Source organism: Pan troglodytes, chromosome 1, assembly GCF_028858775.2.
Source record: "Pan troglodytes isolate AG18354 chromosome 1, NHGRI_mPanTro3-v2.0_pri, whole genome shotgun sequence".
NCBI lineage: Eukaryota > Metazoa > Chordata > Mammalia > Primates > Hominidae > Pan > Pan troglodytes.
In genome coordinates, this window is record NC_072398.2 from 95,801,304 (window position 1) to 95,816,010 (window position 14,707).

The window sequence follows — 14,707 nt, forward strand, 5'->3', positions numbered from 1 at the left end:
AAGCATGTTTGATAGCAATTCATAACAGATGATGTAGACAGTTTACCTCTGCTGGATAGGGCAATATGGCTTTATAGGCTGGTCAAGACATTAAACCCAAAACTGTTATGGTTTGTTTTTGTCACCCTATGAAAAGTCAAAAGACTTGTATCTAGTCTTGTGTCTAAATTAAGAATCTTAGACATTACTTTCTAACTGTCTTTCATATTCTTAATATCTTTCAAACCAGTTCAAAAAAGTCTTCCTTGCTGGTTCTCTCATTAATGAATTGAAACAAAAATTTTGACACAGGCCAATGATTTTGTTAATGATTTCGCTTTTTAGCTCAAGACATTGTGGTAACTTATCTCATTTCTCATAACAACCCTATGAGAGAGGTAACTACTATTTCCATTTTGTACATGAGTAGATTCAGAAACTTGACAAAGCTTATGAATCTGGCAAGTGGCAGAGGTAGAATCAGGTCTCTACTGTCTCCAAGAAAGAGACCCTAATTAAAACATGAAGGTGCTCTCTTGTAGCCGTTTTCCACCCTGGGTGTGGATGGGACAGCCATTCCTCGCCTGCCTGCCTGGCCTCTTTCTCCTCATCCCCTATAGGGTCTCTGCTGTCCAGAGTGAGGAGTAGGGAGAGGAGGTACCAGATGAGCTTCTTTCTTGGGCCACTCTTCCTTGCCCAGGACTTTACCTGGCACACCTCAGGGCCTGAAGGACTGGTAGTTTTTTCCTGGTGTGAGCAATCCTCTAGGCAAAGATAATCTCCCTATGTATAGAGCAAGAGGATTGGCATTTTGATTGCCCTAAACTCTTAGGGGTTGCCCCAGTAACAATTCTGTCTTCTTCCCTGGGTGGAGGAGCTTTCCTTCCAGTCTTAGATTTGGAAATTCCCCTGTGATCTAAAACACTGCTGAATCAGCCACCCATGTACTCAGGGCATCTCCATGCTGGAATAGTCAATCTGTGGCCTGTTGCCAATTTGAATGGGGCCCCAACAGCCATCGGTGGTTCTGATTGGAGAGTAATGGCCTCAATGCAGGTTACCTAGAACATAGACATAAAATCAGACAGATTTTAAACATTGTCAATGGTATGGGAAAGCAGGCTCATCATACAATTTACCTTGCCACCTAACTCATGGCTAAATCTGACACAGGCTTTGTACACTTCAACTAGAGAGTTTTATAATGACAGTTCCCTGACCGGAGTTACACATGCTCCCCTGGCTAGTATATTCCTTTGTGGGATATACTGCAGAATACCTGTCACCCTTAGGTAGAGCATGCTCTTTTGGAATTTGGGGTCCTCAAGTGTTTGTGCAAAATGACACCGTAAGCTGGAAGGGCTTCTGACATTGCAAGGTTGCCTGACATACTCTGCCAGGAAGGCATTCTGATAGCTGATTCCATTTTGCTGTCTGTGTCCTCCTACCTGGCATAGGTGTACATGCCCTGGGAAAAATGGTACCCAACTTGTCATTGACTACGTCAGTGATAACTAATGCTACCACCTGGACTATTTAGGACCAGTGAGACTCACTGAATGCATTAACTAAGCTGGTGATGAACACCTGAACAGCCTCTGATCATCTGCTGGCAGAGCAGAGTGGCCTTTGGTTGTTGCCAACACCTCCTGCTGTACCTGAGTAAACACCTCAGGGATTGTACAGACACAGGGGAAGGGATCCACAGGCAGACCCAGCCCGTTGGTTTCAAACAGTGAGGCCATCTGAAGGATCCTTCTTTGGCCTTTTTGTAAAAAAAAAAATTATTTTAGATTCAGGATATACATGTGCAGGTTTGTTACATGGGTATATTGCATGATGCTGAGGCTTGGGCTGCTAATGATCTCATTGCCCAAATAGTGAACATAGTACCTGTTAGGTAGCTTTTCAACCCTGGTGCCCCTCCTGCCCTCCCTCCTTTTGGAATCCCCAGTGTCTACCACTCCCATCTTTTTGTCTGTGTGTACTCAGTGTTTAGCTCTCACTTATAAGTGAGAAATTCTGGTATTTGGTTTTCTGTTTCTACACTAATTCACTTAGCATAATGGCCTCCAGGTGCATCCATGTTGCTGCAAAGGACATGATCGTGTTCTTTTTTATGCTTCATAGTATTGACATATATGACATATATGTACTACATTTTCTTTATCCAACCCACCATTGATAGATACCTGGGTAGATTCCATGTCTTTGCTAATGCGAATAGTGCTTTGATAAACATACTAGTGCAGGTGTCTTTTCCTTTGGGTATATACTCAGTAACGGGATTGATGGGTTGAATGGCAATTCTATTTTTAGTTCTTTGAGAAATCTCCAAACTGCTGAACTAATTTGCATTTCTACCAACAGTATATAATCATTCCTTTTTCTCTTCAACCTTGCCAACAACTGTTATTTTTTTGACTTTTAAATAATAGTCATCCTGACTGATGTGAGATGATATTTCTTGTGTTTTTGATTCACATCTCTCTGATGATTAGTTTTTGCATGTTTGTTGGCTACTTGTGTTTCTTTTTGAGAAATGTCTGTTCATGTTCTATGCCCACTTTTTAATGGGGTTATTTGTTTTCTTCTTGTTAAGTTGTTTGAGTTCCTTATAGATTCTGGGTATTAGCCCTTTGTCAGATGCATAGTTTGTGAATATTGCCTCCCATTCTGTAGATTGTGTGTTTACTCTGTTATTAGTTTCTTTCACTGTGTGGAAGCTTTTTAGTTTAATTAGGTCCCATATCAGTTTTCATTTTTGTTGCATTGCTTTTGAGGACTTAACCATAAATTCTTTGCCTAGAACATGTCTAGAAGAGTATTTCCTAGGTTTTCTTCCAGGATTTTAATAGTTTAAGGTCTTAACATTTAAGTCTTTAATCCATCTTGAGTTAATTTTTGTATATGGTGAGAGGTAAGGGTCCAGTTTCATTCTTCTGCATATGGTTAGCCAGTTTCCCCAGCACCATTTATTGAATAAGATTTTTTGCCAGCCTTGTTCAAGGTCAGTTGGTTGTAGGTATGTGGTTTTATTTCAGTGGTCTCTATGCTGTTCCATTGGTCTATGTGTCTATTTTTGTACCAATACCATGCTGTTTTGGTTACTGTAGCCTTGTAGTGTAGTTTGAAATTGGGTAATGTGGTACCTCTGGTTATAGTCTTTTTTGCTTAATATTGCTTTGGCTATTTGTGCTCTTTTTGCTTCTATATGAATTTTAGGCTAGTTTTGTAAAGTTGTGTGAAAAACGACCTTGGTAATTTGATAGGAATAGCATTGAATCTATAGATTGCTTTGGGCAATGTGGACTTATTAACTATATCAATTCTTCCAATCCATGAGCATGGCATGCTTTTTCATTTGTTTGTGTCATCTATGATTTCTTGTAGCAGTGTTTTGTAGTTATTTTTGTAGAGGTCTTTCACTTTGCTGGTTAGATATTTTCTTAGGTATTTTATTTTTTTTGTGTGGCTGTTGTAAATGGAATTGCATCTTTGATTTGATTCTCAGCTTGAATATTATTGGTGTATAGAAATGCTACTGATTTTTCTATGTTGATTTTGTTTTCTGAGATTTGCTGAAGTTGTTTATCAGGTCTAGGAGTCTTTTGGCAGAATCTTTAGAGTTTTCTGGACATAGAATCATATTGTCAGTGAAAAGAGGTAGTTCGCTCTTTTTCAATTTGGGTTCCTTTTATCTCTTTCTCATGTCTAATTGCTCTGGCTATGTTGAATAGGAATAGTGAGAGTAGACATCCTTGTCTTGTTCCAGTTTTTAGGCAGAATGCACCTAACTTATGCTTATTCAGTATGATGTCAACTGTGGGTTTGTCATAGATGGCTCTTATTATTTTGAGGTATGTTTCTTTGATGTCTATTTTATTGAGAGCTTTTATCATGAAGAAATGTTGAATTTTTATTGAATGCTTTTCTGCATTGATTGAGATGATCATATAGTTTTTGTTTTTAATTCTGTTTATGTGGTGAATCACATGTATTTATTTGCATATGTTGAACCATCCCTGCATTCCAGGAATAAAGCCCACTTATTTGGGAAATCAACTTTTTGATATGCTGCTGTATTTGGTTTTCTAGTATTTTGTTGAAGAGTTTTACGTCTATGCTCATCAGGGATATTGGTCTGTAGTTTTCTTTTTTTGTTGTGCCTTTGCCAAATTTTGGTGTCATGAGGATATTGGTTTCATAGAATGAGTTAGGGAAGAGTCCCTCCTTGATTTTTTGCAATAGTTTCTTTAGGATTGATACCAGGTCTTCTTTGTAGATCTAGTAGAATTTGACTATGAATCCATCTGATACAGGGTTTTTTGTTGATGTTGTTGTTATTGTTGGTAGGTGTTTTATTACTGATTTGGTTTCATTACTTGTTATTGGTCTGTTCAGAAATTCTATTTCTTCTTGACTCAGTCTTGGGAGGTTGTGTGTTTCCAGGAATGTATTGATTTCCTCTAGATTTTCTAGTTTGTACTCATAGAGAGGTTCATATCTCTGAGGATCTCTTGTATTTCTGTGGAATCGGTTGTAATGTCACCTTTGTCATTTCTGATTGTGTTTATTTCGATCTTCTCTCGTTTTCTTTGTTAATCTAGGTAATGGTCTATCAATCTTGTTTATCCTTTCAAAAAAGCAAGTTTTCCTTTCACGGATCCTTTGTATGGCTTTTTGGGTCTCAATTCACTTAGTTCTGCTCTTATTTTAGTTACTTCTTTTCTTCTGCTAGCTTTGAGCTTAGTTGTTCTTGTTTTTCTAATTACTTTAGGTGGAGGTTGGGTTGTTAATTTGAGATCTTTCTATTAATATCTTCTTTATATATATATTTTATTATACTTTAAGTTCTAGGGTACATGTACACAACGTGCGGGTTTGTTACATATGTATACATGTGCCATGTTGGTGTGCTGCACCCATTAACTCGCCATTTACATTAGGTATATCTCCTAATGCTATCTCTCCCCCCTCCTCCCACCCCGCTTGATATAGGCATTTAGCGCTATAAAATTCCCTCTTGGGAGGATAGAGGAGGGAGGCTGGCGGGCACACCGGTGAGCGGGCCGGAAGCCAGAGCAGCGGAGGAGTCTGCAGCAGCTGCGCGGCGGACTCTGGGCGAGGAGGTCAACACTCCTGGAAACTTGGGCTCCTCCTCGCGCCTCAGCTCCAGGAGCAATGACGATGGTCACGCCCTGGTCGCACCCTGGATGCGGTTCTACTCCAACAGCTGCTGTCTGTGCCTCCATGTCCGCACCAGCACCATCCTGCTAGGTGTCTGGTACCTGATCATCAACGCCGTGGTACTCTTGATTTTGTTGAGTGCCCTGGCTGATCCGGATCAGTATCGCTTTTCAAGTTCTGAACTGGGAGGTGATTTTGAGTTCATGGATGACGCCAATACGTGCATTGCCATTGCGATTTCTCTTCTCATGATACTGATATGTGCTATGGCTAATTACGAAGCATACAGGCAACACGCATTCTGGATCATCCCATTCTTCTGTTACCAGATTTTTTTTTCCCCGAGACGGAGTCTCGCTCTGTCGCCCGGGCTGGAGTGCAGTGGCGCGATCTCGGTTCATTGCAAGCTCCACCTCCCGGGTACACGCCGTTCTCCTGCCTCAGCCTCTCCGAGTAACTGGGACTACAGGCGCCAGCCACCACGCCCGGCTAATTTTTTGTATTTTTAGTAGAGACGGGGTTTCACCGTGGTCTCCATCTCCTGACCTCGTGATCCACCCCCTTCGGCCTCCCAAAGTGCTGGGATTACAAGCGTGAACCACCGCACCTGGCCCTGTTACCAGATCTTTGATTTTGCTCTGAACACCTTGGTTGCAATCACTGTGCTTATTTATCCAAACTCCATTCAGGAATACATATGACAACTGCCTCCTAATTTTCCCTACAGAGATGATGTCATGTCAGTGAATCCACCTGTTTGGTCCTTATTATTCTTCTGTTTATTAGCATTATCTTAACTTTTAAGGGTTACTTGATTAGCTGTGTTGGGAACTGCTACAGATAGATGAACGGCAGGAACTCCTCCGATGTCCTGGTTTATGTTACCAGCAATGACACTAAGGTGCTCCTACCCCGGTATGATGATACCACTGTGAATGGTGCTGCCAAGGAGCCGCCGCCACCCTAGGTGTCTGCCTAAGCCTTTGAGTGGGCGGAGCTGGGGGCAGCAGCTTGACTTTTCAGATGTCTGAGCAATAGTTATGTTATTTCACTTTTCAGGTGAGCTCTCTGCGCTTGTTTGTTGCCGAAGTGCTACTTTTTAAAATTTAGATGTTAGGTTGAAACCTGTAGTTTTCCTCAACATATGCTTTGTTAGAACACTGTGATAGATTGGCTGTAGAATACTTTCTGTAGGATTGGGGGTGTAACAGGCTTCACTAACCCTCCCTAGGAATGGAAACTTCCCCCAAATCTAGATGGACCTAGAGTCAGAGAAGTCTGCTTTCATACCTGTGGGACCCCAAAGTTGGGCAGTTAATCACACGTTTCTCTCTGTTCCCTCTCTTTTGAAAGTGTAAAATAAAACCAAAAATAGACAACTTTTCTTAAACCTTTCCAATGTAGAGAACAAAATCTTATGAAAACAGGAATGCCAATTCTGTAATCATTGTTCTAATTAGGTAAATAGAAGTCCTTATGTATATGTTTCAAGAATTTCCCCCATAACATCCTTTATGACAAGTTCAATGGCAGTTTGTGTTTGGTGGTAAAGGATTTTCTCCATGGCCTGACTTAAAACCATTGGAAAGCACCAGGCAGTGGGAGCAGTAACCACCTGATGTCTGTTCTCCTGCATCCCGTGTCCAGGGTCATGGGGTGGCGTGCCTCATCTATGTTAGAGGGTAAAACTGATGTGTTTAGTGCTGCGTGGGATCTGGTGCTCCTCTTCAGGATTCACATCCCCACCCAGGGCCTGCTTTTACTGAGTGTTCTGCCCTCGCCTGGTTCAAGGAAGTCATGCAACTGACTTTATCAAGTGGAATTGGGATATATTTGTTATATATTTACCTAAAAACATGGAAAGGATTTTCCTCCTTCTTCCCCTGCAAGGTACATTCTACAGCTTTGAACTTCCAAGTATGCCTAGTCACCTTTTAAAATGTAAAAGTTTTCAGAAAAATGAGGATTGCTTTCCTTTTATGCACTTATTATCTTGACTACCTAAGTTGCAAGGTATTTTTATATATTCATATGTTCAAAAGCCAGCAACTCTCCTGTTGGTCCATTATTGAATGTGCTGTGAATGAAGTCTTTTGCAATTAAAATGAGATTCGCCCACATCCAAGATGAAAAAAAAAATTCCCTCTTAACACTACTTTTGCTACATTCCAGATGTTTTGATATGTTGTGTTGTGTCTCTATTTTTGTATGTTTCAAAGAATTTTTTGATTTCTGCCTTAATTTTGTTGTTTAACCAAAAGTCAGGAACAAGTTGTTTAGTTTCCATTTATTTGTGTGGTTTTGAGAGTTCCTCTTGGTATTGATTTCTATTTTTATTCCACTGTGGTCCAAGATTCTTGGTATGATTTTGATTTTTTTGAATTTATTGAGATTTGCCCTATGACTGAGCATGTGGTTGATCTTAGAGTATGTTCCATGTGCAGATGAAAATAATATATATTCTGTGGTTGTTGGGTGCATTGTTCTATAGATGTCTATTAAGTCTAATTGGTCAAGTGTCAAATTTAAGTCCATAATTTCTTTGTTAGTTTTCTGCCTTGATGATTTGTCTACTGATGTCAGTGGGGTGTTGTCCCCTGCTATTATTGTGTGGCTGCCAAAATCTTTTCTTAGATGCAGAAGTACTTATTTTATAAATCTGGGTGCTCCAATGTTGGGTGTGTATTTATTTAGGATGGTTAAATTTTCTTGTTAAATTGAACCCTTTATCACTATGTAATGCCCTTCTTTATCCTTTTTTACTGTTGTTGGCTTAGAGTCTATTGGATCTGATTCAAGAATAGAAACCTCTGCTCTTTTTTGTTTTCTGTTTGCATGATAGATCTTTCTCCATCCCTTTACTTTGAATCTACAGGTGTCATTACACATGAGACAGGTGCTTGAAGACAGCAGAAGGATGGGTCTTGTTTTTAAATCAAATTTGCCAAGGTATGTGTTTTAAGTGCAGTGTTTAGGCCATTCACATTGGAGGTTAATATTTGTATGTGAGTCTGTGTTCCTGCTTTTTTGATTTCTATTTTTTTTTTTTTTTTTGAGAGGGAGTCTCACTCTATCGCCCAGGCTGGAGTGCAGTGGGGCGATCTCGGTTCACTGCGAGCTCCGCCTTGTGGGTTCACGCCATTCTCCTGCCTCAGCCTCCTGAGTATCTGGGACTACAGGTGCCTGCCACCATGCCTGGCTAATTTTTTGTATTTTTAGTAGAGATGGGGTTTCACCGTCTTAGCCAGGATGGTCTCGATCTCCTGACCTTGTGATCCGCATTTAGCAACCTCTTGCCTGGATGGCTGGGATCCTGGGCTAGTCCCTTCTCCAGGCAGATGTGAAAAAAAAAAAAATCTCAGGATCCCAAACTTACTAAGCCAGAGGGAAAAGTCAAGCTGGGAAATGGGTCATGCAAGCCTGCCCCCACCCAGGTTGGTTTCTAAATAAGATAGCTACAAAGATAAAAAGCCATACACCAATCTCACAACTTGCCCACAAGGAAATTCCTTGTGAGCCTCAAGATCTCTACCCTAAAACAGTTCTATTGAATTTCACCCTGGCAGTGTAATTGACAGCTTATCTTCACAGGTGTGGGACAAAGGGCAGAACATAAAGTCATCCCTCTGCTCACCCAAGACAAATCCATATCTGATTGCTTCCTCTCCCCTATTTTTGTTATCTTATGTAAAAATGCAGATTCACTGAGCCAGATGAAGGCATAAGTGACTATTTCCTCTACTCCGCTCCCACATGAAAATTGTGTATTCAGTGAAAGATTGATCAAAGACTCAAAAGGATGCAATCACTTGTCTCTTATCTACTGACACATTTAAAAAATATTTCTTCCTCTTCCCCCAATATCCACTGTTTCTCCTTCAAATATTGAAGCCCTCAAAATCATCTTTGGAGAAAGACGTAGACCTTCCTCTGGGCACACATCCTTAACTTTGGCCAAATAAACCTCCTAAAATGATTGAGATTCACCTTGGTCATTTTCATTGATTTACACAAGCCTGATCATCCTGCTGTGGTGGTGTCCTCCTGGGCCTAGTGAAACAAATACTGTCAATGGCTTAACAATGTTGCACTGAGATTGTGTCAGTCAAGGTGACACATGGATCTGAGAGACAGACTTTTGCCTCCAGATCCAGAGAGGTCGGTGGGCACACGAAATGAACTAGCTTTGCTAAGGGGGATATCTGTGTTGTGGGGTAGATGGCAGCACAGGTTCTGGCATGGCCTTGATTGCTCAGCAATCTTATTGACCTCTAGGCATAAACCAAGGGCAGAGTGCTTTTGGATGTCCCTCAGCTTTGGTGCGACATGGGGAATGTACAGATGAGACTTAATCCATTTTGGGCAGGTTTCTGAATCTTGAAGGACCACCTCTCCATGAATCCTGGGCATCTGTTGTCCATTGCTGCCTCTCTGTGAGTAATAAAGTTGCTTTACTAAAACTCGTGTGAATGTTCTGTTTTACTGAACTCATGAACATGGTAAAGTAACCTAGGCATGGTGAACTTGCTTCACACGCAATGATTACCCTACTCCAGCTTTCTAGGTCTTTGTAACAGCCAAGTTAGAAAGTTGGGAAAGCAAAGGGGAGGCATAGTAGCATTGCTCTCTCCTTTTTTGAAAACCTTGGAATCTATTTTGAAAACTGATCCTCTGCTCCAGTGATGAACTTTGCATCCCAGAACGACTTAGGAGGAGGTCTCCCTTCCTATCTCCTTAGCTGCATAAAGATCTTTAAGTTGATATTCCATTTGCCAAAACTGAAGAGCTGGTAACCTCATCTGTTAAAACAAGACACTCAGGCTGTAAAGTTTGTTCTCCTAGTCTTTTATTAGGGAACAGTGGAGTAGAGCTAAACCTGAAACCTGGGCCCTGGCTCAGGGCTAAAAAATGTTCAGGGCACCCCTGTGCGGGTGGGTGGAGTGGGGGTGATTTTGTTTCAGGCTGAGCAGGAGGGCAAAATTCGGGCTGGGTACAATCTGGGCTGCTCCTGTGGCAGCCTAAGCCACAGGTTTGAAGCTTCTATTGAGCAACAGAGTACTTTACATAAATTGCCTCAAGATGAATCAGAGATTTCTTCACCCAAGGGCTAAGATGAAGCCTGAACTGATTATAAAACCTTCCTTGGCTCAGTGCCCTTCACCACTGCTGGCTTTTTGCTGTAGCTCCACATTCCTGTGCATTGAGGGGTAAGTGCATTTTCCTTGGATGGGTTCTTAGGTGGTCCACAGGGTAGTGACTGCAGGTGACCACTTTGAAATCACAAGGTGTTGGAAACCACAACCCTCCACTTGCCTGAGCACCTCTGGGGTGATATTGCATTTTGGACCCAAGTAGATCAGCTCTTGTTGTGCTATGTAGACTCAGCCCCATGATTTAAGAATGGCTAAGCAGGCCGGGTGCGGTGGCTCACGCCTGTAATCCCAGCACTTTGGGAGGCCGAGGCGGGCGGATCATGAGGTCAGGAGATCGAGACCATCCTGGATAACATGGTGAAACCCCGTCTTTACTAAAAAAATACAAAAAACTAGCCGGGCGTGGTGGTGGGTGCCTATAGTCCCAGCTACTCGGGAGGCTGGGGCAGGAGAATGGCGTGAACCCGGGAGGCAGAACTTGCAGTGAGCCGAGATCACGCTACTGCACTCCAGCCTGGGCGGCAGAGTGAGACTCCGTCTCAAAAACAAACAAACAAACAAACAAAAAACCCAAAACAACAACAACAAAAAAAGAATGGCTAAGCAGGGGTGGGTTATGGACCATTTGTAGGGGATATGTGGCCATAGTGCCATCACCTGAGGAAAGCAAACAGCCTGGCCAATCACAGAACCCTTCCCAAGGGACCTTGAGTAAGCAATACCCTCCAAGTTATGCACCCTGGTGGATGAGGTGGTATGGAACATGGGCAACTGAGGCTGATTTTTTTAGACGTTAGACAGTATTATATGTTTTCTCCTCCCCATCCTATCCACACATGAGAAGTTCACCATGGATCAAACAGAGCAGAGAGACCACAAAATAGATATGGAGGATGTTATGTTTTCTTTAGGCCCTTGATTCAGAAAGAGAGGGGAGAGTGGAGGTTGAGGGGTGGGGGAGAAACTGCCTCTAGACTTCCCTTGTTTCCTTGAAGGTTAACATTAGGCTGGGAAGATGACAAAACTTGAAGAGTATCTGGAGGGAATTGTCAATATCTTCCACCAATACTCAGTTCGGAAGGGGCATTTTGACACCCTCTCTAAGGGTGAGCTGAAGCAGCTGCTTACAAAGGAGCTTGCAAACACCATCAAGGTAGGTGATGCCCCTCTCACTGCAAACTTGCCCATGACCCTGCACTGAGGGGAGTGGCAAGGCCTGGCAGAGGATGGTGGGACAAGGACTGGGGTGGGGTTGGCCCCAGTTTGAGCTCCCAAATGCTCTCCCCGCTGCTGTGGGAGAGGGCCTTTGCTTCCCTCTCTCAATAACTCACTTAAGGCTCTACTCAGTTCCTCTCTCTGAGTCTGTTTCCTCATATGTAAAATGGAGAGAGGCAGGGCACGGGAGGGGTTGAATGAGTGAGCAGAAGAGTACCTTCCAGGTCAAGCCTTGTTAATTCCAAGGTGGTTCATGACCATTGTGTTCTCTGTTTTGTTACACTGGATTGTCCAACACAGTGTTGGCTAATGAGTTAATGTGCCTGGGCCTTCATAACCCGAGCTCTGAGGGATAAGAGGCCTAAGAAAGGGTCTTGTGTGGAGGTTCTGAACTCAAGGTCTCTGTTGTCCTTTTTTCCTAGAATATCAAAGATAAAGCTGTCATTGACAAAATATTCCAAGGCCTGGATGCTAATCAAGATGAACAGGTCGACTTTCAAGAATTCATATCCCTGGTAGCCATTGCGCTGAAGGCTGCCCATTACCACACCCACAAAGAGTAGGTAGCTCTCTGAAGGCTTTTTACCCAGCAATGTCCTCAACGAAGGTCTTTTCTTTCTCTTACCAAAACCCAGCCTTGCCTGTGGGGAGTAAGAGTTAATAAAAACACTCATGAAAAGTTCTGAATAGTGTCTGTGAACTTTTTTCTTTCCATGCCTGCGGTTCCCAAACTTGATCACACCTTACCCCTGCTCTTCTGGCAGTCTGATTTAGATCCCTTAGAACTCCTGCCCCATTTGTTCATTTGATCACCAATTATTTATTTATCGAATTATTTATTGAATGTCCACCATTCATTCATTCATTCATTCACTCACTCAACAAATATTCACTGAGCATCAGAGACCAAAGACACAAAGTCCTTGTCCTCTTAGAGCTTGCATATTATTTGGGAGAGGATAGAAAATAAATAAATAGACAAGCAAATAAAAATATATTGTATGGCTGGCCATCATGGCATGTGCCTGTAGTTCCAGTACTCAGGAGGCTGGGGCGAGAGGATTGCTTGAGTCCAAGAGTTTGAGGCTGTAGTGTGCTATGATTACACTTGTGAATAGCTATTGCATTCCAGCCTGGGCAACATAGAAAGATCCTGTCTTTAAACACATATATATACACACACACATATATATGTCTTTAAACATATATATATGATATAATATGATATGATATGACATGGTGTGATCATATTGATACAATAGTAGTTAATGATAAGTTATATGAAGAAAACTAAAGTAGAGAAGTAGAGTTGGGGTGGAAAGGGAAGGAAGGTGATGTTGGTTTCGATGGGGTGGTCAGGGTATACATTTGAGCAGAAATCTGAAAGAAATGAAGAAGAGTGACTTGCAGCTATTTAGAGGCCAAGAGTTCCTGGCAGTGAGTAGCCAAGGCTCTTGGTGGGCACATACCTGACCTGCTCAAAGAGTAGCACAGAAGCCAGTATACCTGGAGTACAGTGACTGAAATGGGGAGTGGTGGGGAATATGAGCCTGTAGGTATCAGGAAGCAGATAACAGCAGCTTATAGACCATGGGGAGGACTTTGGACTTTATTCTAAATGTGCTAAGGAGACACTGGGGGGTTTTGAACAGGGGAGCGAAATGATTCTATTTATGCTTTGAAGGATTACTTTGGCTGCTTTCGTGGAAAACAGATTGTAGAGCACAGGCAAGCATGGAAGCTAAGAGATCAGCTAAGAAGAGATTCCCCAGGGCAATCCTGTCTAAGATAAATATAATATGTATAACTTAAACTTTACTAGAAACCATATTTAAAAAAGTAAAAATAAAGGGGAATTAATTTTAATAACATTTGGTTAACCTAATAGATCTAAAATATTATCACTTCAGCTATATAAAATTATTGTTGAGATAGTTTACATTCTTTTCTTTCATTTTAAGACTTTGAAATCCAAAGATTCACATATGACCATGTTTCAAGTGCTCAGTAGTCATGTATAGATCATGGCAACCATACTGGACCCCGAAGCCCTAGATCGTTTCAGAGATGGAATGAGGCTGGACTAGGGTGGTGGTAATGGTGGTGACAAGGGGTGGTCAGATTATCAATACATTTTGAAGGTGGAAATTGAAAAATCAAGGATTACTCCAAAGGTTTTCCCCTAAGACACTGGGCTGGATGCTAGGGATACAGAGATGAAAGAAGAAGTCCTTGGCTTAGATGTTCATCTCTGGTTACGGAAGGCCTGAATCGGGAGGAATCCCTATGCCATATCATATATGTTTTGGCAGAAGTAAGTATACGATGTTGTGGGAGAATAGAGAGTGACCCAGCTTTGGGGGTGCGCTGGGGCCAGTTAGGCTACCTGAAAGAGTGGACACATGGTCATAAAATTTGGGGCAGAACTTTGAAAGGGGGGAAATGATATAGAATTTGCATGTCTGTGGGCATGGGATAGTGAGAAACACTCTCTTTAGTTTTCTTAAAGAAGGAAAGGGATGGAAAGGAGTTGGGAAGAACAAGGAGCAAGGGACCAGGGAGAAGAGTATTATGCCCTGTCCAACATAGGGTCAGGGGAGACTTCCCTGACTAGACTCTCCACACTAGTCCAGGCCAGGTTCTTTGCTTAACACTGCCGTAGGACCATGCTGCTCTCCTTTGGTGCTCTTGTCTTCTTTTGTGATTCTGGATCCATGGCCATGATTATTTGTTTAATATTCATCTTCTCTGATGGACTAGGTTGTTAAAGAGCAGGTGCTGAATCACTGTGAATCACCAGCACAAGCACCGTGCCTGGAAAGAGGTGGTTGTTTGCTATGGATTGAATATTTGTGTTCCTGTTGAGATTCATGTTGAAACTTAATCCCCAATGTGAGTATTAAGAGGTCGGGGTTTAGGAGGTGATTAGGCCATGATGCCTCCACCCTTTTGAATGGGTTGGTGCTTTATGAAAGGGCTTGAGGAGGCAAGTTTTCCCCTTTTAAACCTTCCACCATGTGAGGACACAGTGCTCCTCCCCTCTGGAGGAAGCAGCAACAAGGCGCCATTTTGGAAGCAGAGAGCAGCCCTTACCAGGCACCTGAACCTGCCAGCACCTTGATCTTGGACTTCTCAGCCTCCAGAACTGTGGGAAATAAATTTGTGTTGTT

General features: G+C 42.2%; 1 protein-coding gene and 1 pseudogene across 1 annotated transcript; both read left to right on the forward strand.

Moving 5' to 3' along the window:
• The first annotated feature begins 3,779 nt into the window (after positions 1-3,779).
• On the forward strand, positions 3,780-6,148 carry LOC107973716 (lysosomal-associated transmembrane protein 4B-like; annotated as a pseudogene).
• Positions 6,149-10,288: 4,140 nt separating this feature from the next.
• On the forward strand, positions 10,289-12,220 carry S100A12 (S100 calcium binding protein A12). Its single transcript, XM_525220.6, has 3 exons — positions 10,289-10,376; positions 11,318-11,475; positions 11,960-12,220. The coding sequence occupies exons 2-3, from the start codon at positions 11,338-11,340 to the stop codon at positions 12,098-12,100; spliced, it is 279 nt and encodes a 92-aa protein (XP_525220.2). The 5' UTR covers positions 10,289-10,376; positions 11,318-11,337; the 3' UTR covers positions 12,101-12,220.
• The last annotated feature ends 2,487 nt before the right edge of the window (positions 12,221-14,707 follow it).